The sequence below is a fragment of the Hemitrygon akajei genome, chromosome 8 (assembly GCF_048418815.1).
Source record: "Hemitrygon akajei chromosome 8, sHemAka1.3, whole genome shotgun sequence".
Lineage (NCBI taxonomy): Eukaryota > Metazoa > Chordata > Chondrichthyes > Myliobatiformes > Dasyatidae > Hemitrygon > Hemitrygon akajei.
In genome coordinates, this window is record NC_133131.1 from 101,365,692 (window position 1) to 101,388,905 (window position 23,214).

Consider the following 23,214-nt stretch of genomic DNA (forward strand, 5'->3'; position numbering starts at 1 on the left):
ACTGTGCCATTGGAGATCGTAGGGGTGATGTTGTTGCCAATCCAAACTGACTGGGGGTCTACATGCAAGGAAATCAAGGATTCAATTGCACCTGAAGGTAGAGGCCAAGGTCTTGGAGCTTATTGATTAGTTTTGAAGGGGTGATGGTATTGAATACTGAGCTGTAGTCGATAAAAGAGCATCCTGATATATACACCTTTGCTGTCCAGATTTTCCAGGGTTGGGTGAAGAGCCAATGAGAAGGCATCTGCTGTGGACCTGTAAATTGGAGTGGATCCTCCTTTCCTCCTGGTTCTTTAACTCTGCTGCTTGAATAAATTGTGGCTGAAAATGGCCATGAGTATCAGCAGCACGTCCACTACATTGTGACTGATAACAACACATGGGTTCTCTTCTCCTCTGCTCTCTCGACCCTCCATTCTTCCAACAGAACTCACCACTGCCAGTAAATAAGACAGTGGTTTTCTGCGGCATGAGAAAGAGTGCTGATTGTTCCATATGACACTATTACTCAGTAGTCTGAGCCAGTTCCATGCTTTGCATGTTTGGCTGCAAGCAGGAATGGCTTAATATTACTTTTTAAACTGATACATGCCCTTATGTAATAGATGTGGTTTACAAGCAACACATCATTAAATTTTATTTTTTGCCACCACAGGGCTGTTGTTACTGGGGAATGTAAAATATTTCATTCAAGTTTCCTAATGACAAATGTAATACACACAGCTCTAATGACAGGTCACAGCCTACGTTTCCTCTAAGCTGTGCGAGTGTGCGTGCGCACATACATTTTTCAACCAGTGCACAAAGGTTAGTTACTTAAAATAATGTAATTAATAATTATACTTACTGAAAATAATCTTTTAGCCAAATGTTTCTGGTAACTAGTCAGTTTTTCAAATAACACAATGCACGTCACCTCACCCTTCCTGTTCCAGTTTGTACAGCTGCATTTCGGAGGCAGCCATCTTTGGTGGACAGTGTTCATATCATAAAGCTTACAAAGATCTGTTTCAAATCCTGTAGATAGCTTAAACTCTTATTAAAAAAATTTTTGATTCACTATGTCAAATTCAAAAGAAGCAAAGGGCGTGAAGTGCAAAAGAACTGCAAATTTGTTTAAAGCTGGATGGCTTAACAAAATAGTGGAAACTGCTACACCAAAAGCTCATGAGGTCATGAACGTTCAACTACGAGAAATGTTTATGTATGATTTGGAAACTGGAGTTATCTGTTTGTATTGTCGTGATGCAAAAGTTGCTGGAGAATTTGCTAGTGGAAAAAGGTGGGATGATATTCGGAAACCTGACTTTTTGAAGTGTCACTTGGCAAGTAAATCGCATTTGGACGGTGTACAAAAGCTCAGGCAACAGAACCCATCATTACCCATTACAGGAGTGCTACGGTTGAGTGCAGATGAGCAAGAGCAAAAACGATCAAACCCAGGAGATCAAAGTTCTTATCGACAGTGTGTTGTTAGCTGTTAAAATGAGTAACTCTTTACATTCAGTTCAACACATTAATGAACATATGGAAAAGTATGTTCAACTCCCAGACAACTGGCGAAGCAAAAATTATGCACTCGAATTTCTGGAGATTATCAACTATATTGTTCAGAAAGACATGTTTGAAGAAATAGCATCAGCAGATTTTCAAGTTCGTTGTTGACTTTTATAAATAGTTTTTGTGTTCATTTAGGTTTCCTGAAGATGAGGTACAAGAATGGTCAGCTTTTAATTTCTCCGCAATTGCAGATTGTGACTTCACATTTGGTGATGAACAAGTTAATGTCTTATGTCTAAAATATCATGATTTACTAGCTGAAAATATTGTAATAGTTAGACAGTTTAATGTTTTCAAATTTTCCATGTAAGGAAAAATTAAATCCAAACCAATTTCAAACTTTGCTCAAATGGGGGCATTTGTACTTCAAAAGGAACAGTTTTGCGACCTTGCACAGTTGATGGACAATGGGGGAACCTTTCTTGCATCTAGTGGGGACTGTGAGTGAGGTTTTAGCCTAATGATCAACTAAAAAACAAGCTGAGAAACTTTTAGGTGAATATCATTTGGATATGTTAATGAAAATCTAAAGCTATAAAATTGGATTCTATTAGTCTGGATAGAGTTTACAAAGAATGGGTAAATGCCAAAGACAGGAGAGAGTGACTTAAATATGTATGTTATTTTGTTGTTATTCTATGCAGTTTTATGTCACATAAAACCTACATAAACTGTGCCACGCATGCATTCAGTGCACACATACTTTTGACACAGGAACCAAATTTGCACAACGTAAGATTTTTGCGCACACTGACTACTAAAAATTAGAGGGAACATTGGTCACAGGTTAAAGCATTCATTTTGGTCTATATGTGCTACCTAACAATGAATATTCCCAGCATTTTCTCTTTTCATTTTCAATTTCCAGAATACTTTATTATGTAATGCAAATCCAATTTAGCTACAACATTTCTAAAAATAAATCTTTAGACCAACAATAGCTTATACTAGGATGAGCATATCTCAGTTAAAAAATAACTTAACTAATTCAAGGATATTTTCATCAACTTTGAATTGAACTGAGATCCTTTGGAGAAAAGATTCATGTTTATCCCTCTGTGTTATCCAGTTCAGAGTACCTTTAACACAAATTTTAGTAAGGTGCAGCGACTGAAATATTTAACAATTAAATAAAAACAACCTTTTCATGTCTTACACTATCAAAATATCACAAAATGCTTCACATAAATGTATCTGTAGCATGGTATGCAAAGTAAATTGAGTTTGTTAATGCCAAAAAAATACAATAGAGAGATAAATAAGACTTATTTCTTTAATGGAGAATACCACTGAGCAGTTTTACAAAAATGTAAAACAAAGTTCAAAAAGACACTTTCAAAGACTTCAGAAATCGAACACTTCTCCTTACTGAAATAAGTAAAGACTGAGGAGCCACACGCAGTATTTAGAGGATCTTCACTTTAATTTACATAAGTAAATGCAGGATGTAATGTGTCAAAAATCAGTTCTCATAAAAATAGGTATTTGGTCCAGGATGAATGAATACATTAAGTTGACATTGGAGAAAGTTGCCGAGGTCTGGTCTATGAGCGAGTGTACTTGCCCCAGATGTGCAGCATAAATACTGAAGCGATGAACAGTAGGCTCATAACAAGCACTGGAACAGGCCCACTGAGAAGAGAAAGGAAGAAAAATCAATAGAAGCACATTTAATAGCACATACACCACAGCTTGTTTTTACTTCCAATATTAAAGTAATGACAGTAATCCAAGGGACAAAAGAGACACCTAGTGGTGCAGCAAGAGTAGCCTGCATAGTCATTATGTACAAAGTACAACTTCTCAGCTTAGGTAAAACTTGTTGAACCTAGAACAAGGCATGCATTGTTCTGAACTTAAAAGTTGGCATTTCTCCTTTTAGACTTACAAAATATTACATACACCATGAACCTAAAACCCAATGACTTTTAGATAAAATTTTTGATTGTATACTTATAACCTGGACAAATTTTGAATTGAAAACTCAATCTCATATCTCTCCTTTTATTTCCTTCTCCTGTGAAGTTAAATTGAAGTGTACCTATCTACATGTCTGACAAATTGTAGCTGTTCTTTATTTTAGCTTACAATCAAGCTTTGACACGAAGCCTTAAGGTGCCCAGACCAAGATATTATTAAAACTCAATAACAAAGAAGGGAATAGTTATCACAAAATTGCATATTTTGCACAAGCAGGAAATCTTGGCCACATTCTAACCACAGACAAAGATGGTCCTATAATGATTCTCAACAGCTTACGACATTATATTTTAAGAGGTTAAATATAAAAGTCTAGACCTCATCCCACTAGATCATTTCAGACCCAGAACAATTCTGGTTGTATGTGATTTATCTGAAGTGGAGATACTTTTCAAAAAGTTGAAAAAAATTTCAATGACAAAAAATTCAAGTAACAGCAACTTCAGCTTTAGAACATAGAAAGGCTGGCATCATGCAGCTAACTATAACTTATTGTGATAGTTCATATTCTTTGATGTTTATTTAGTAAGGAATTTAAGCATTATATTAACAGATTTTATCCAAGCAAATTTTAAAATAGCAAAACTGAAAGTCAGAGACTTAAAGAATTATCCAGCATAGAAAATAGGAATTCAGACATCTTGCCTGCATCAAATGTCAAATTCCATGCTGTCTTCCTTTCAAATGCCCACATTCTCATTTTATCCACACTAATTAACTATTGCAGCAGAATGGAGCACAAATTGGATTCGGACAAAATGCAATGACACAATGATGTCAGCGGGCACTATTTCCTATTCTAAGAACAAAGAACCATGGATCCAGGCAAAAATTCAAAGGAGGCATTTAAAACTCAAGTCCTTGTACATGACAGCTAGCTGGGAATTATGAATATGAAAGAAAAAAGCTGTATTAACATAAAAAGACTTTTGAACTAATTCTGAACTAAACATTCAAATAGAAACCATTTAATTGAGGTGAAAGTTATTAGTTTGCTTTTGTCCTTCAAACAATTTGCTCTAATTAAAGTTTATTTTTATTAAGTTATGGATAGAGATTAAATATATTCTGGATCTTAAAATGAAAACAATCACAGCTTTGACCAATGAATGATATGTTTTTTTAAAGATCCTGAACTCATCTGACTTATTCAAGTTATTAGATGAAGAATGGACATTGACATAAAGCTCTTGTTTCATTTCCCAAGTGTAGTACAATAAACACAAGGTATTGAAAGCCTCAGATCAATGAGTGCATGTTCTTGGAAACACAGTCAAAGCTGATAAACTCATCTATCACTAACATACAAATCCAAGCTACCATTTGACCTTCAAAAAAATACTGACAACACACAATGAACATACTACCCTAAAGAGCAACAGATCCTCTTATCCAAATTATTTACTAAACTGAAATGAGTTAAGATGAACTCAGAAGTTAGACACCTACCAGAAGAGTATATACAGCCACTGAGTTAATGCTTAAAATTGACAGAAACAAAAAACAACCCCACCAGAGAGATGGAAGTAACACTTAAAGGTGTATACATCTAATTTTCCACTCCAGACACATTTTACAAATATACTGTTGAAGACCTTCATAAGACTTTGGGGCTGTGTAGAAAAGATCTTTGATGTTCACTGATGACAAAGACATGGGAGTCCATTGAAGCATGATTAGCACAGAAAACTGATAACAATTTAAAGAGAACACTTTCAGAACAGATGCTGATTACATGAATATAGGATACATTTAATATTAGATAAAATATATAATGGTAATGTACCCCTAAAAATGTTTCCTTCATTTTGGAGGAACTATTGCACAGGATCAGAAAGCTGCAAACTCAGCCATCTCCATCATGTGCACTGACCTCCTCAGCATGGAGGACATCTTCAAAAAGCAATGCCTCAAAAAGGAGCCTTAATCCATCATCAAGGAGCCCAACACCTAGGAATACCCTCTTCTCATCATCAAGATAGTGGTATAGGAGCATGAAGATGCACATTCAATGTTTTAGGAACAGCTTCTTCCCCTCCACCATCAAATTTCTGAACAGACAATGAACCCATGAAAACTACCTTACTATTTTTAAAGAGCAAACACAAGGAAATCTGCAGATGCTGGAAATTCAAACAACACACACAAAATGCTGGTGAAATAATGTACTGGTTAGGCACAGGAATACATTCAGCCAGAGACTCATTCCACCAAGATGGAACACTGAGCGTCATAGGAAGTCATTCCTGCCTGTGGCCATCAAACTTTACAACTCCTCCCTCAGAGGTCCTAGACTTATTTCCACTTGGCATGATTAACTTATTATTATTTATGGTTTTATATTGCTACATTTCTACACTATTCTTGGTTGGCGCGGCTGTAACGAAACCCAATTTCCCTCTGGATCAATAAAGTATGTCGGTCTGTCTGAACATACAGGTCAGGCAGCATCTACAGGTAGAAGCACTGTCGACATTAGTCCTGACGAAGGGTCTCAGCCCGAAACGTCGACAGCGCTTCTCCCTATAGATGCTGCCTGGCCTGCTGTGTTCCACCAGCATTTTGAGTGTTGTTACTATTTTTAAACTCATTTTTTGCACTACTTATTTAATTTTATATATTTCTTACTGTTATTCATAGTCTTTTATTATGTATTTCACAACATATGCCAGTGATATTAAACCAATCTGATTCTGTGTGTGCCTCAGCTGATCTGCTACCAAAACCACATGGACTTGACTATTCCATAGGTGCCAGCTGGCTTCTCCTTTTCCACCCAATGCAAAACTCACTGAAGCTCATTGGTGCTTCAATTCCAGTACTGTCCGTCTGTTATCTGTACCTGTCATCTCCTGTGCTTGCTGAACTACATTGCCCCCTAGTGAATGGTAACAACACTTAAAATTTGTTACCGATAGGCATTTTTCCAGTTCAATAACAAGCATGAAACACTATATCTCACTGCATCACTCTATTTTTGGCCTTTTGCACATTTCACAGCTTTCATACCTTGACTGGTCATGCCTCCAACTATCTAGGTTTAAAATCTCTCCACCCCTCCACTTCACTCTTCATCAAAGCTGCTACTGAAAATTTATCACTTTAACCAAATTGTTGGTCACCTGTCCTAATATCTGTAATATAAATAAAATTAGTTTTTACAATACTCAAACGACATTCTTGTCAACTTGAAACTAGTTGTTGATCTGGAAGAAGAGATATTGGGGAGATTTAATCTGGAAAACACGAATTTCATTCAATTCTGGAAACCAAATACAATGGATTGGGACACATTTGGACCATTTGGTTTCCGGCTGCCTCCTCCCTCTCCAAATCCAGGATGCGAGTCGTCCAGAGAAGACCATTGGCTGTCAGCTACTACCATTAAAAGATGTGTTCACTGCCATAGCGAAGAAAAGAGCTGAAAAAATTCCTGTTAACTTCACCCATCCTAGCAGTCACCTATTCACCAAATTGTCATCAGTGAGACACTACATGTCCATCACCACCAGGACTACATGTCAACTTCAAAGCATCTTTCCTGCAGCTATTCAGCTTCCTGCTCTCCTTGTTCTGTTGCTATTCATTTAAGTTTGATTATTGACATTGCACATGTGACTGTTCTGATAACTGATTGCTCATGGCTGTTTGCACTATTATCCTATAAATTGTTGGTTGCTATTGTCCTTTGTTTTATGCTTGGCACTGAACTACAATCATTTCTGATATGTTTTACATACTGGCAATAAAGTGATTCTGATTCCCTGAAGTTTCATTGAAATAGTTAAAAATGTATTTTAAAAAACTGTTTAACTGGGTAACAAACTATGTATTTAAATGAAATGCAGAACAAAGTGGAACACTACTACAGTACTATAAAACTGGGTATTGGTTCCTGATAGTTATTGACAGAGGAATTCATTCAATGCAAGCTGCAATGATTGACAGTAAAGGAATGAAATCAGTGCAAACACCCCTAGTGTAGATAATGGACTGCTTCATACATTACTTTCAATGATTGCATCCTCCAAATCACTATTTTCATTGTAACATTCAAGATGATTGCTGATACCCTCAAATTCTTTGACGTTCCTAATTTGAGGTGTGAATTTATTTCATTTTCACTCCCAGCCATTTCTGACATTGCCAAGCCTCAGTGCTTGAAACCATGGTGAGCAAAACAGTTCTGATTTTCTTAATGCTTATTTCTTGCCAACTATCAGCGACAGATATCACTGGGTTTTTTTTAAAAACACAAACACATGTAACTGTTGCTGTTTCAAAACTGTTCACTCTACGCATGATGTAGTGTCTAATATCACACAAGTGATGTGCCTGATGCTAGGTAAAAACTGTTCGCAACAGTCCCAATTAAGCGGCATTGTATCCCAAATAAACAAAGGGAATCGTGGATATTTTCTCTTTTAGTTTTTGCTTTTTAAGAGTTGTCCAAAGTAAGCGACTAAACCAATTAACCAATGTATAAGCAAAATAGTTCCATTGTAATGAGTGGGTGCTGTCTCCCCCCTCCCCAACATGGACATGTTACTCTAAAGTTACATTAAAGCCATAGTAAGTAATGAAAGTTATAAAAATTCATTCCCTTATCACCAGACTAATATATTTCATATTCAATAACTGTCCCTTAATTATATCAGGCTTTGTTTACAGCAAACTGCGTGAAATCTCCCTACTTATGTAATTAAAATTAGAAAAGCCATCCCTCGTACATCTTCCCTCTATCTCCGCTACCTGAGGCTATCTGAAATGCTCTTCCACAAAACTGATTCTAGAACACCAATGGAGGCCTGAAACCAAATATGTAACACTCCCATCATCACTTGCTATTGTCAAAATGCAGTGCAAAATGTAGTACATAATGTAGCAGAGTGATTTTTCCCCCAGAGTTTTTGCTCTGTGAAAGGCATAGTAAATTTTCGAGTCCGAATGACTAACAGACATGCCATTGATTTCCCTTTCTTACCATGGATTTTCAACTATTTAGTCCATCTCATTGAAAAAAAATGGTGTGGCGCAATTTCATTAGCTTATCACTGAATACATCTCACTATAAGCCAAAGACAGGCATCACATACAAGACAATTCATTTAAAAAAAAATTTAAACCACCAAATATAAAAGGTCACTAAATGTAGGAGTTGGAGACAGTTGTTTTTTTTCAGCTCATCAAAACGACATTGCTAAATATCACCTTGCAGAACATCCCACTTCTATTTCTTTGAAACATTCAAGGCTGCATTGAGCAGGTTACTGCCCCAATCATAACCTACTGCATGGTTATGAAGTTCAAAATGCAAAATAATAATGCCATTTATTTGTAATTATGCTGCAATTTAGTTGTCAAGTTAAAAAGTAATATGCTTATGCAAGTCTTCTATATACTTGGCATCCAGCAATGCCGATCATTTAATTAGAAATTTATTAAATTAACATAATACATTCATTTAATGTTGCATGGTAACTTCCTAAAATGCACTGGTTTACCAATGGAGCCAGTGTTCTGTTGAAGAGCAAGGTTTTACAAGGATAAAAAAAATTAAATATTCTACAGATTATAGTGTGTGCAAAGTAACTGATCTGCATAATTGCAAAAATTCATTCATTGTTAATTCTCAAAGCACTTTTCCATGTAACTGCAAGAAATGTAATACCTTCCCTTCCTACCATTTAGGCACCCAAAGTTCTTCTAGTGAGGTAGCAATTGAATTACATTTACCAATTTTATACATTGCATTTCATGTTTATGACATGATCTCCTCTACACTGGAAAAATAAAATGCTTTCTCAATGACCACTTTGCAAAATACCTTAAAGTGACCTTGAGCTTCCAGTCTCTTTAACTGCCCATCCCACTCTGATCACTGTCTTTGGCCTCCCACATTGTTCCGTTGATCCGTCAAAAACCAACATAAGTTTGTAAGGCACAGCTCATCTAGAGCTCTGATGTAAGATTGCCCACTTGTAAAACTAACTCAATTAGTTTGTTTCTGCAAAAGTTTACCTGATCTGCTGCCTATTCCTAGAACTCTGTTTTATTTGTTTGCAAACAATTGTATTCTGCAACTCAGGTGCAGCATGCGATTTTGTTTCTCACTCTCAAATACACTCAGCAATTATGTTCAGATGGCACTTAATATAATTCTAATCCGGACACACTCTATCATGCACATTCCCTTTATACTTGTCAGTCCTTTGTCGCTGAATTAAAACATGCTTGTTTCACTTGTCTAGTTCTGATGAAAGGTTGTCAACCGAAACATTACTTTTCCTCTCCTTGGATGCTGACTAATCTATGAAATATTTTGAGTATTTTGTTTTTGCTTCAGACTTTTAATGTCTGCAGGTTTCCTCTTTTCATCAGCATTTGGTCATCTTTGCAAACTTAAAAAACATTCTTTCATAAAGCAATACCAACATTTAATCTTACATTGTATCCAAGGAGTAAAAATAAGTTGCAAGATTTACTTGTAGAATGGCTAGCCACAGCAGTTTGATGCCCATTCATGCAATATCTCAGAGATCTTAAATCAATAAATTGCTTGGCCAATAAGAATCAGGAAAATAGCACACTGGAAATATAATGCAAGAACACGAGAGCCTGTCAACATCTGCAAATCCGCCTTTGCATTCCACAGATTTGGCTGATCCGAGTTACACTGTTTCTAACTCTTATTTACACTAATCACTGTTAGGCTGAGTAGTTAAATACTTTAATACTATGCCTGGTAGTTTGGATTTTGCTGAGTGTTACAAGACTCAGCATTAATACATCAGTCCCTTGCTTCATACTACTTTGGAGAATGTTGATTCAATATGACGCTCTTGGTCCAATATGTACCCACCCGTACTTTAACACAAAAAAGACATCTTCTTGGACTGCAAGCTGGGAACTGGCAGAAACCCCTGCTCTTTGCTGGTGCTGCTGCAACAATAGACCATGATCTCCTTGCCACTCAGGCAATGTGCAACTACTGCCCATGTAGACTGGTGTTGCTTAGCACCAAAATATGCTCCTTACGCCTGCTTCCAGGCCATCAGCACTATCTTAGGATCACTTACTCTTTGTGTTGACAAATGCCCAGGTAATTTAGTTTCTCTGACTGCCTCTTACTGGATATGATGCTAACTGCCGTCTCCCAATCTCAGTTGAGCATGTTACCAAAGAGGTATCTGGGGCAAAATATGCAGCCAGAGAAGGGTTGCACGTTGCAGTAAAAGCTCCTGATTCAAAGGGGGAGTCATAGAGCAATGCAGAATGGATACTTCAGCCAGAGTCCATGCCAACCACATTGTCCATCTAGCTAGTCCTAAATTTCCTACATTCAGCCTGTATCGCTCCAGAGTGCCAGAACCTATCCAAGTTCATCTCAGACCATAACATAGGAGGAGAATGAAGCCATTCGGCCCTTCGAGCCTGCTCTGCCATTCCATCATAGCTGATGTATTACAAAGAACAAAAAATCTGTAGATGCTGGAAATCAGACACACACGCATGCACACACACACACACAATGCTGGAAGAACTCAGCAGGCCAGGCAGCATCTATGGAAAAAGAGTACAGTCGACATTTTGGGCCAAGACCCTTCAGCAGAACTGCAGCAAAAAGCTGAGGACCAGATTTAAAAGGTAAGAGGAGGGGAGAGAGAAACACAAGTTGATAGGTGAAACCTGAAGAGAGTGGGAAGTAAAGAGCTGGGAAGTTGATTGGTGAAAGCGATACAGTACTGGAGAAGGGGGGAGTCTGATAGAAGAGAACAAAAAGGCCATGGAAGAAAGAAGAGGGGAGTAGCACAAAAGGGAGGCGACAGGCAAGCAAGGAGATAAGGTGAGAGAGGGAAAAGGAGAATAGATCCCACTCAACCCATTCTTTCACTTTCCTTTAACCTTTGACTCCCTGACTATTTAAGAACCCATCAACCTCCACTTTAAATATAACCAATGACTTGGCATCCATGGCCATCTATGGCAAAGAACTCCACAGGTTAACCACTCTCTGGCTAAAGAAATGTCCCATCTCTGTTCTAAATCAATGTCCCTCTATTCTGAGGCTGTACTCTCTGGTCCTCAATTCCGTCACTACAAGAAACATCGTCTCTATCTAGGCATTTCAATATTTGTAAGTTTCAATGAGATTCCCTCATTCTTCTATACTCCAGCGAATACAGACCCAAAGCCAGCACATCTTTTCTTAGATAAGGGGCCCAAAACTGCTCACAATATTCCATGTGGTCTGACCAATCCCTTATAAAGCCTCAGCATTACATTCTAGTCCTCTTGATGCTAATATTGCATCTGCCTTCCTTATCATTGACCTAACCTGCAAGTTGACCTTTAGGGAATCCTACACGAGGACTCCCAAGTCCCTTTGCACCTTTGATTTTGAATTATTTCCCTGTTAAGAAAATAATCTACACCTTTATTCCTTCTATCAAACTACATGACGATCCTTCTGTAGACTCTTTTGTTTCCTTAAGACTAGCTGTACATCCACCTACTTTCATATCATCCAGACTTGGCCATAAAGCCATCAATTCCATCTTTGAATCAATGACATAACATGAAAAGAGGCATTCCCAACACTTGTCAAGTTGGACCAACCCCCTGTGGAACACCATTTGTCACCAGCAGCCAACCATAAACCTCCCCTTTATTTCCACTTTGCCTCCTGCCAGTCAGGTAATCTTCCATCTATACTAATATCTTTCCCATAGTTAACCAGCTTATGTGTGGCATCTCATCAAAGGTCTTCTAAAAATCCAAGTAAACAACATCCACTGACTAATTAAGCTTCTTAAACGATAATATTGTATTTGCCTCAACCCTTTCTCTGGTAGCTCATTCCACATACTCACCACCCTGTGCATGAAATATATACCCCTCCAGTCCCTTTAAATCTTACCCTTCTTGCCCAAAATCTCTGCCTCCGAATTATGGACTCCTCTACCCTGGGGGAAAGACAGTTATCATCCACCTTGTCTATGCCTCTCAGAATTTTAAACACTTCATAAAGTTGCCTCTCATTCTCCTATATTCCAAGAGATAAAGACCTTGCCTGGCCAACCTCTCCCTGTAAAGTATAATGTCTTCCCATACTGTTCAATATACTAAATGTTAAGACTTTTTAATATTATCCACAATAATCTCAATATTATTAGACCAAACTATGATTATGGTATACGATTCTTATGGAAGACTGAAAAAGGTGTTGGGAAAACCTGCTCATCAATAAGGAAGAAAAGGACCAACAAAAAAAGTAGATTAACAAGTGTAAACATTGAAAACTAAATCAAATTAAACCTCAAAATAGATATGGCAATCTTAAACACAGTAAAATAAGAGTAGAAAGAAATAGGAATATGAATAGACCACCAGGAACCTCAACCCTGCCCTGTCATTCAATGTTAACACTCTAATCTACGTTGGCTTCAACTCTACTTCAGTGCCTGATTAGACCTGCTCCTAAATTTTTAGTTCAATTTATGACACCCATCGTGTTTTTTTTACCTTTACTCCTAAATGTATTATTAATTGGTATGCATATTATAATATACAGGTTTAACAGAAGCACAGGAAGGTCAGAGCACAAGGCCCTTTGCATTCTAGTCCATGCCTGCTCTATGTATGACCACAAATGCAAATTAATAGCCTAAAGACTTTTTGCAGTCTCATATTACAAACTGTTCAAGAGCATACATGTATACCTCAAACTTACAGAAAGTACCAAAATCTGTCACTGGAGAACTTCTTTTTTCCTCCCTCCTCTATCATATGTATTAAAAATATTATTACAACAAATAAACCTTCCAAATGAAACATTTCACACAAATTTCTAAACCTCACTCAATGTAGCCATTAGTCAGTCACCCTCATGGAAATAGGAAGTGACAGAGCTCAGGGAAGAATTCGATTTCCCTTACAGTGGATTAACCATGGATCATATTCTAGTCACCTCGCCCTCCCAATTACTTAAAAACAAATGATTTATCAACTTATTATTAATAAAAAACACATCTCGACTGTTTCCACTTCAAGCATGGCTTTCATTTTGATCAACTGAAAATGTTCTGGTTTCTCAGAACAGCAAAAATTACATGGCAACACTTCCAACATTGTGTGTTTTTAAAAAATGAAGTAGAAATGAAGATCATATGTTTTTTTTAAATTGCAGTTTCTACTGAGGGGAAAAATGCAGTACAATGCAAATTTAAAAGATGATTATGAAATATAGTCAAACAAACCCTGGATTGTAAATTACCAATCAATGAGAGATACTCCTATTAAATTAGATCCTTTTAGTATTAAAAAGGACCACGGCATCAGCTCCAAATGCCAATTCTAAACAAATATGTATTCATGGTATCAGCAATCATTGTTATGTGATTAAAGAAAAGCAAAATAGATAACGAAAAATGAAGAGGACTTTATAGATATTAGAATATTTACTAACATACTTAAGCAGATTTACAGACGATACAATCTTACTTAGCTAAAGGATGAACACTTTATTGTGATTCAGCATCCAGAAAATGCACTTACACTTTAAGCCCAGGAGAATCCTCTGTATAGAATCGCCACATTCCCCCCGTACCCGTCGAGGTAGTTCGACCAGCTCGGCTCACTGCACTATTGGCAGCTTTCCTGGGGAGGTAAAGGGGAGTTTGGGGAGGGAAGAGAGAAATAAGCTCCACATCACATTGTTATCTTTCAATTAGTACAGCAAAGGTATTCAAATGTATCTTTTATCAAGGATTATAGTAATTTCAATACGATCAAAATTTCTGATAGAATATATTTTTATTATAATTCCATTTACTAAGCTACACTTTTATTTTTAATTACAAATCACAGCTGTAAATATACAAAAATAAATTATACATAGAATACTGTTCCGTTCCCCTGAACTTTGAGTAGAAATAAAGCTTTGTTAAAAGCTATACATTTACAAAAATGGAAGGACAGCAATGCAGAATGGGGATGTCTTTACATATCACGCAGTGGCGACAGGTTTGAGGAAGCTCCATTCAATCCCCACTCTAAACTATCTTGCACATAGAGGATGCGATTTTCTGTGCTAACTGGGCAAGAAGGGATGAACTGAAAGAAGGTAGCATCAGTAACATTAGGGCTTGACACAACTTGATCCCGGGTCTAATGCTGTTAATGAAGGAAACAATATTAAAAATACAAAAAGAACCTGGCAGCGGTAATGGATGGAGTGGGAAAAGGGAGTATCAATAGTCCACGAAGCATGATCTCCAGTTTTGTAACACTATTACTGCCCATTAACCCACTTGACCTGGCTTTATTCTATTACCATGTCTCCTATCCCTCCTGCCACCTTCTCTACAACATAAAATATCCTTTTTATGTAAATCTCTATTTCCCAGTTCTGACCTAAATGTTAACTGCTTCCCTATTACCAGATCCCACTTAACCAGCAGAGCGTTTGCAAAACTTTGTTTTCACTTTAGATTTCTACAATCTGTAGCATTTGACTTTCACTCTTTGATGCCATATCCAAAAACTATCCCTGCAGTTGAGAGGATGTTGGGGGGAGGGGGGGGGGAATGGAGTGGCAAGTACAAACTAAAAGTTAAAGCCATGCCTCTGTTAGTAAAAGATGGCAACAAACTGCATTTCTGGTATTCCCCTGGGATCTAAATAACTACATTATCTTCAATCCCAGGCAGATGCGTCAGACAGCAATTGTCAGATTCAATAAGGGCTATTTTATCTCTTTCTGCCATTTAGCTGAGAAATTCCACTTGCTTTAACAGGATCAGTATCACTAATGCAGGATGGAGCACCACTTCTGTAGACAGGAGACCTAACGAGTGGTAGCCCTCAGGACTTAATCCCTGTTCTTCCTTTACATCAAAATTTGCTGCTGTTAAGTAAAGACCTGCATATAGATGGCAATTTCATAACCTCAAGATGTCTTGAAGCCAATGAGGTACTTCTGAAATGAAGTTGCTTCTTTTTAAATATAGCAAAATGTTCTCAGAAAGAATCAATATGTAGGCAGAATGTGAAGTTCTCTATATTGTGACAAGCATTGTAATAGCCTGTGAAACTAAAGCATCAGCATATTACCTCCACAAATTCTGGAGAATGATTCAGGACTCAAATAATGACACATCAGTCAGCATTAAAAACTAACGCAAGATGGCCCAACCATATCCAAGTTCTGCCAATTCTGCAGTACAGAACAATTGCAGAGTGCAGAAATTAATTGTTAAACTAACAACATTTACTAAGACCCACACTCAGTGGCCATTAGGTACCTAATTAAGTGACCACTACGTTGTTCATGGCCTTCGCTACTGTAGCCTATCCACTTCAAGATTCGATGAGTTGTGAGTTCAGAGATGCTATTCTGCACACCACTATTATAACGTGTGGTTACTTGAGTTACTGTTGTTTCCTGTCAGATTGAATAGTCTCAAACAAGAGAAAATCTGCAGATGCTGGAAATCCAAGCAACACACACAAAATGCTGGAGGAACTCAGCAGGCATCTATGGAAAAGAGTACAGTTGACGTTTTGGGCCGAGACTCTTTGGCAGGACTGGAGAAAAAAAGCTGAAGAGTAGGTGTAGAAGGTGGGAGGAGGGGAGAGAGAAACGCAAGACAACAGGTGAGACCTGGAGGGGGAAGGATGAAGTAAAGAGCTGGGAAGTTGATTGATGAAAGAGATACAGGGCTGGAGAAAGGGGGACCTGATGGAAGAGGACAGAAGGCCATGGGAGAAAGAAAAGGGGGACGAGCACCAGAGTGAGGCGATGAGTGGGCAAGGAGATAAGGTGAGAGAGGAAAAAGGGCACGGGAAATGGTGAGGGGATGGGGGCATTACTGGAAGCTTGAAAAATTGATGTTCATGCCATCAGGTTGGAGACTACCCAGACGGAATATAAGGTGTTGTTCTGTCAGCCTGAGTGTGGCCTCATAACAACCCATTTTAATTCCACTTCCCATTTCGACATGTCTATCCATGGCTTTGTCCACTGCTGTGATGAGACCACACTCAGGTTGGCGGAACAACTCCTTATATTCTGTCTGGGTAGCCTCCAACCTGAAGGCATGAGCGTCGATGTCTTGAACTTCTGGTATTGCCCACCCTCTTTCACCATTTCCCATCCCACTTTCCCTTTCTCACCTTATCTCCTTGGCCACCCATCGTCTCCCTCTGATGCTCCCCCCCCCTTTCATTTTCCCATGGCCTTCTGTCCTCTTCTATCAGACTCCTTCTCCAGCCCTGTACCTCTTTCACGAATCAACTTCCCAGCTCTTTACTTCATCCTTCCCCCTCCTAGATTCACCTAACACCTTGTTTCTCTCTCCCCTCTACCCATCTTTTAAGTCTACTCCTCAGCTTTTTCTCTCCAGTCCTGATGAAGGGTCTCGACTCAAAACATCAACTGTACCATTTTCCATAGATGCCTGCATGCGTGCATCTCTCTCTCGAACAGTCTGACCAATCTCCTCTGACCTCCCTTTAACAAGGAGTTTTCACCCACAAAATTGCTGTTCGCTGGATGTATTTTTGTTTTCAAACCATTCTCTAAAGACAGTTCTGCATGAAAATCCCAGGAGATCAGCAGCTTCTGAGATCTTCAAACCACTTCCATCTAGCACCAACAATCATTCCATGGTCAAAGTCATTTGGATCTTATTTCTTGCTCATTCTGAACAACTGAACCTCTTGACCACTGTGTGCTTTTATGCACTGACTTACTACCACACGATTGACTGATGAGATATTTGCATTAACGAGCAGGTATACCTAATAAAGTGGCTATTAAGTGTATTTATCCTTGAGGGACAAATGCATTGAGGTGCTTCAGTTCTGAACTTTCACTCCACTCAACTCCCACCTGAAGGCCCTTAAATCTTAATTTAAGGAGCTGCTGAGACACTGTTGAGCAGGAATGACCAAGGACAAAGAAGTGATGTGTTATAAAATTACTACCATCACCTTCAAGCAGCTTTTGTTCGACTGCAGGAAATGGTTTTCCAAGGTCAAAACCCCAGACCTGGTACAGAATATTTCCTACATGCTTCTGCAAACTTGTTAAATGACAGCAAGCACTTCAGTGCACTGAGAAAAAAAATCTATGATTTTTCCCTCAAAATCCTTCAACTCCATGAGAGCTAAGTTAACCACAACCACATCCTCACCCAGGTTAACACCCTGCGTTGGGAAACTCTAGTTACATTTAAGATAGCTGAATTGCCAGACAGCATTAGCCACATGCCTGATACCAGATTCTCAGAACACTTTATTCTTAACTCTGTCGAGGAAAAAGATTACCAGATGGAGAGAATCTGATTGAAGGATCCGATCAACGCCTCTCTGAAGACCTGCACATTCTTAATGACCCAAAAAACAAACTGCTGGAGAAATCCAAAGGGACAGGAACTCTGCTGCTCAGATGTATGGTCACAATTCAAACCGTTGAGCATTCCTTTGCCTCCATAGATGTTGCCTGACCTGCTGAGTACCTCCGGAAGTTTGTTTTTTGCTCCAGATTCCAATATCTGCAGTCTCTTGTGTTGCCATCCTGAATGAGTCCTTAAAATCCCTGGCAACTAAGTAGTGGAGAAAAAACATTGGGGATGGTCTTTAAAATTAAACTTCTCATCCCTTCAAGCATTACCTGCCTTATTAGAGAAATAATCTACAGTTTCTACATTGGCTTCAATCAGAACACAAAAGTAGGGTTGAATCAACCTATCCTGTCCATACTAGGTATTCAATCAACTTAGATCAGACCTTTCAGAATCGCATTGTTCCCTACAATGGAAGAAAAAGTGCAAGCATAAAGTTAAGCTCGTGGCTTTTTCCAATTTCTAAGCATACTAGTTGAATGTGACCTGGCTTTATTGCAGGAGCGACACAATAAATTCTTTGATTAAATAGCCAGAAACAACTACAGCAGCAATACCCCAAATTACAGGGTCATACTGTACGTAAAGGCCATTACAATTATCCAATGAAACAAAAAAGGCATCTTTTAACAACCAGTTGTCATGTAAATCTTCAATGTATTCTGACATTGAAGCTCTTAAATGACAAGGGTGTCAAAATTCCTTAACTCACAGAAAATGCCTTCTTGGATTCAAAATTGATGAACAGCACTTGAATTGTGCAATGTTTGACAATGCAATATTAAGAGCAACAAACACAAAAGAACTCAATCTCAACATACAATACTAATGATGTTAACATGGCAACAAGGTGCAATAATAAACGGCAATCAAAAACGGAATAAAATTAGCTTTTTAAAAATTTGAGTTGAAAATGCTAGATATTTTAAAGTCTAACCTTAACATTGTTACAATTGGATGTTAAAAAGCAGTCTAGATCAACAGTTGATGGCAGCGCTAACCTGCAGAAATTGTTGGAACTACAGAAAACTGGTGTATTTTTCCTTCTATCCAAATTGTCCCTCTCACCCCTCCCTCCATCAACTGCAGCATCGAGGACAACTAAAATATGGTGCCGCAAAAAGGCCACATCCATTATAAAGGACACTCACCATCTGGGACATACCCTCTTCTCATTACTACCAACAGGAGCCAGAAAACACACACCCTACATTTTAAGAGCAACTTTTCCTCCACCAGATTTGTGAATGGTCCATGCATACTACCTCACCATTCCTCTTTTGCTCTACTTACTGCACCTTCTGCCAATTTTGATCCAGCACTGCACTGCTGCCACAAAACAAATTTCACAACATACATCAGTAATAATACATTTGATTGACTCTACCCAGAATAAATATTAATGTATCACAATCTGCACATTTAAATATTTAATTATACAAATATGATACATTAATCTTGTTATAAACTATGGTATTGTGAAGAAGTCAGTGACATGGAGAAACACTGACGTATCAGTAACTGTTTCACAATTTGATATTCCTCAGAAGAAAAGGAAAGCGCATACTGCCAGTCATATTTAACTGTTTCAGAACACCAACTGAAACATTTAGTTTTGTCTGTCTAATACTTTAGAAAAGCTTAAGTCTCTCAATTCAGTTCTACAAAATTACAAACCAGTCTGCCTAGCCCAATATATACAGGGACACAAAAAAAGTAACTTCCTATTGATTTGACTATTAGTCAGTCCAATGACAGGAACACACTAAAAAAACCTCAATGTGCCAGATTCTTCCCAAATGAGGAGAGTATGAAAGGTTACTCAGTTGAATCAATGCAGTACTCTTCCACAAATGTCAGCAAACATCCCTCACTTGGTTTAAATATTTGTGTGCAAGCCAAAATAATGGAAGCAGACCATGGGCACAATCATAATTAGAACCAACCTTTCCACACCAGATATCCACATGTATAATTCCACCTAATCATATGACAGCAATCATTAATGGAAGCACAGATTTTTGCTGTTTGGTGTCATCAAAAGATAAATGTGGACATCACCATAGTGTAGTGGTTAGCACAATATTAGAGCTCGGGGCTTTCTGGAGTTCAATTCCGGCATTGATCTGTACGTCCTCCCCGTGGAATGTGTGAGTTTTCTCTGGGAGCTCTGGTTTCCTCCCACCGTCCAAAGAGGTATTGGATAGGTTACCTGGTCATCGTAAATTGTCCCGTGATTAGGTTAGGATTAATCAGGGCTGTGGGGTTGCTGGGGCAGTGTGGCTGGAAGGGCCTACTCCACACAGTACGGCTAAATAAATAAATGTACTTTCATATTGCTGTAATCATTTACTTCAGTATAGTCTTGAAGCAAAGATTTTATGGTAAATACTATTAAATCAATCTTTATATAAGGAAAACTAATGTCTCCTATTCAGCCCACAGGATTTATTATTTTAGTAAAATGGATTTACAATGCCATAATGCAAGCTTTAATTTTAACAATCTTTACCAATCTCACATTTTATGACAAAATAGTACTTGCTCCTTATTCTTTGATGCAGTCCCTAGATTGAGCACAATTGTCTGATTTTGAGAGCTTTGAGGTAGCTGATGAAATCAATGTGGGAACCACACATGCTTGTGCAAACAGGCAGGCAGCAATTGATAGGGCAGGAGGCACATAGTTTGTGAAATAATCTGCTTTGAGGTTTTTAATACCATCACAGCTGCTCCTTTTCCACATTGAGCAGTTATGGGCCTAAGATTGAAGCGGTCAGTGAGAATACTGCACCTTTCTCAGGAGGCTTTACGCACAATCTTCAACCTCTTCCTCTCTACACCTGGTAAACTCTTTCCAAGACAAAGTTTCTGTTTCTCGAGTCACCATAATTATCAATTTTAAACAGAAAATTAAATGTAAACATGAGAAACTCTGCAGATGCTGGAAATCAAAGCAACACACACAAAATGCTGGAGGAATTCTGCAGGTCAGTCAGCCTCTATGGAAATGAATAAACAGTCAACGTTTTGGGCTGAGACTCTTCTTCAGGACTGGAAAGGAAGGGGGAAGACACCAGAATGAAAGGGTGGGGGAAGGGGACAAAGGATAGGGGAAGCCAGGTGGGTGGGAAAGGTAAAGGGCTGGAGAAGAATGGATCTGAAAGGAGTATGGACCGTAGGAGAAAGGGAAGGAGCGGACCCAGGGTGAAGTGATTGGCAGGTGAGAAGAGGTAAAAGGCCAGAGTGGGAAGAGGAAGAAGGGAGGGGGAGGAAAAAAAAGGATGGAGAGATTGATATTCATGCCATCAGGTTGAACTCTACCAAAACAGAATACAAGGTGTTGTTGCTACACCTTGAGGGTGGTGTCATCTTGGTACAAGAGGAAGCCATAGACCGACATGTCAGAACGGGAATGGGAATAAATATGTTTGGCCACCAGGAAGTTCCACTTTTGGCAGATGGAGCACAGTTACTCAACAAAGTGGTCGATCAAATTGTGACCATTTCCAAAATATGCAGACTATTTTGTATAAAGCACATCTCTTGACCTTCAAAGAGTTTATGGACAGCATTTACACATTAGCTTGTTCATAGAACTGAGCTGTTATTAAATCCTGAAAATCAATTCACACTAACAGTTAACATTATGTTTACTCTCAACAATATTCTCAAATTGCTGTCTACAATGTTGTATAATACTAAAAACAAATAGTAAGTAATACTATTCAAAATTATTTACCTCTGCCTCACTGTGGATCCACCACCAGCAGCCCGGGGAGCCACAGCTTTACTAGGTGATCGGCTGGAGGCACCAACATTTGTTGCACTTGCCGCTGGTCCAGGCTGAAAGGGTCAAAGCAAGGTATTAGCACAAAGGGAGTAAAATGTTCTTGCCAGTTATAGTCAGTAAATAATAATGTAGATCCAAAATCTAACCTCCTAGTAGAGTAAGTTTCCATCATCTCTTAAAAATACAGTGCTTCTTTTCTACAGAAGTTGTGAATGAAGTGGTCTAACAAATAACAGTCATAAAGGGAAACTGAATAATCAAAATAAATTGAGCAACGTGCAAAATACATGAGGTCCAGCAGATGCTGGAAACCTTCAGCAACAAACACTGAATCTTGTGTTTAATCAAAATAAATTAATCCATCCTATCTGAAACTGTGAATTGCCATAGTTTGCAGAGTCAAGACTTCCAACTTCATCAAGTTAATTTAAGAAATCACTTTGAATTGTTAAGTGGAAGTTAATGTTGATTTACATTCTTGGAGTACATCATCTGTTTTACTTCACATAACGAAGTCAGGCTTTATTTTAATATATTTCCTCAAGGAAGTAATAAATATGAAATGTGATCCTAGTTAGCTTTTTGTTTTAAAAATAAACTGCTTGCCAACACTCAAAATAGAACAGGCATGCAAGAACAACAGCTACAAGATCATCTTATTGCACGCTGTTTCTCATTTTACACTGAACAACTAAGAAAATGACTCCTCCAAAAGATGGTTTGTCTAATGATATAGTACTCTGTATTGCAGTGATTGTCAGTCAAGGTTAATTGTTCAAGACCAAGATAGAGCCACGCCTTCAATATCAGTTGAGTTACGAAATGTAACTGTGCAGATCCCTTCCCCAGACCAGGAGACCTATTACAAGTACAAAAACGCACAGAGATAAAATACACGCACATTTATAGTCAAATACTAAGTCCCCTTCATTCACGAGTTATTCAATTGACAATATTCGCACTGTGGATAAATAAACTGTAATAACAGACATCTAGATGCTGGGTATTGCTGACGTGGCATTACTACAACCAAGTTTCTTCCTCAGTTTACCAAAATAAAAAGACGTCAGAAGCACACGTTTGTCCCCCCCCCCTCCCCTCCCCCCGGTGTATAAACGACTGAGAAAGTCATGAAAATCCCTTCTATAAGCCGGACAGAGGTTAGTTCGGCTAGGCCCCGACATCGTTGTTTCCCTCTGGGGAGAAGTGAAGGCCCGGTTCCGACTGCCTGTTATCCGTTAAAACAGGTTTTGCCACCCCCTGCCTGGGATTCTGGCCGACCCGCAGACCGCGTCTCTAGAGATAGCCCGTGGTGGAAGTCCACAAACCATGATAACGTCGCTGTCGGTCCGAGCCCGGCTCCCTCACACGGTGTACAACCCAACCCGATCCGATCCGACCGCAGCTGCCGAGAGCGGCCACGACTCACTCATCAGGACCCCTCCCTCTGCCTGGCAGCCCTCGCGTCGC

General features: G+C 38.6%; 1 protein-coding gene across 1 annotated transcript; it reads right to left on the reverse strand.

Annotated features, from left to right (window-relative positions):
- Positions 1 to 2,822: 2,822 nt before the first annotated feature.
- Positions 2,823 to 23,214, reverse strand: sec61b (SEC61 translocon subunit beta). Its single transcript, XM_073054281.1, has 4 exons — positions 23,073 to 23,214; positions 21,694 to 21,797; positions 14,101 to 14,202; positions 2,823 to 3,195 (listed from the first exon to the last, which is right to left on the reverse strand). Exons 1-4 carry the CDS (start codon positions 23,073 to 23,075, stop codon positions 3,108 to 3,110), a joined length of 297 nt encoding a protein of 98 aa, XP_072910382.1. The 5' UTR covers positions 23,076 to 23,214; the 3' UTR covers positions 2,823 to 3,107.

What these genes read in the sequence shown, in the direction of transcription:
- sec61b (XM_073054281.1), bottom strand. An exon ending in GGATCCACAGTGAGGCAGAG is followed by an intron (nt 14,203 to 21,693) that starts GTAAATAATTTT and finishes TTACCTCCCCAG; the next exon opens with GAAAGCTGCCAATAGTGCAG. An exon ending in GATTCTCCTGGGCTTAAAGT is followed by an intron (nt 3,196 to 14,100) that starts GTAAGTGCATTT and finishes TTCTCTTCTCAG; the next exon opens with TGGGCCTGTTCCAGTGCTTG.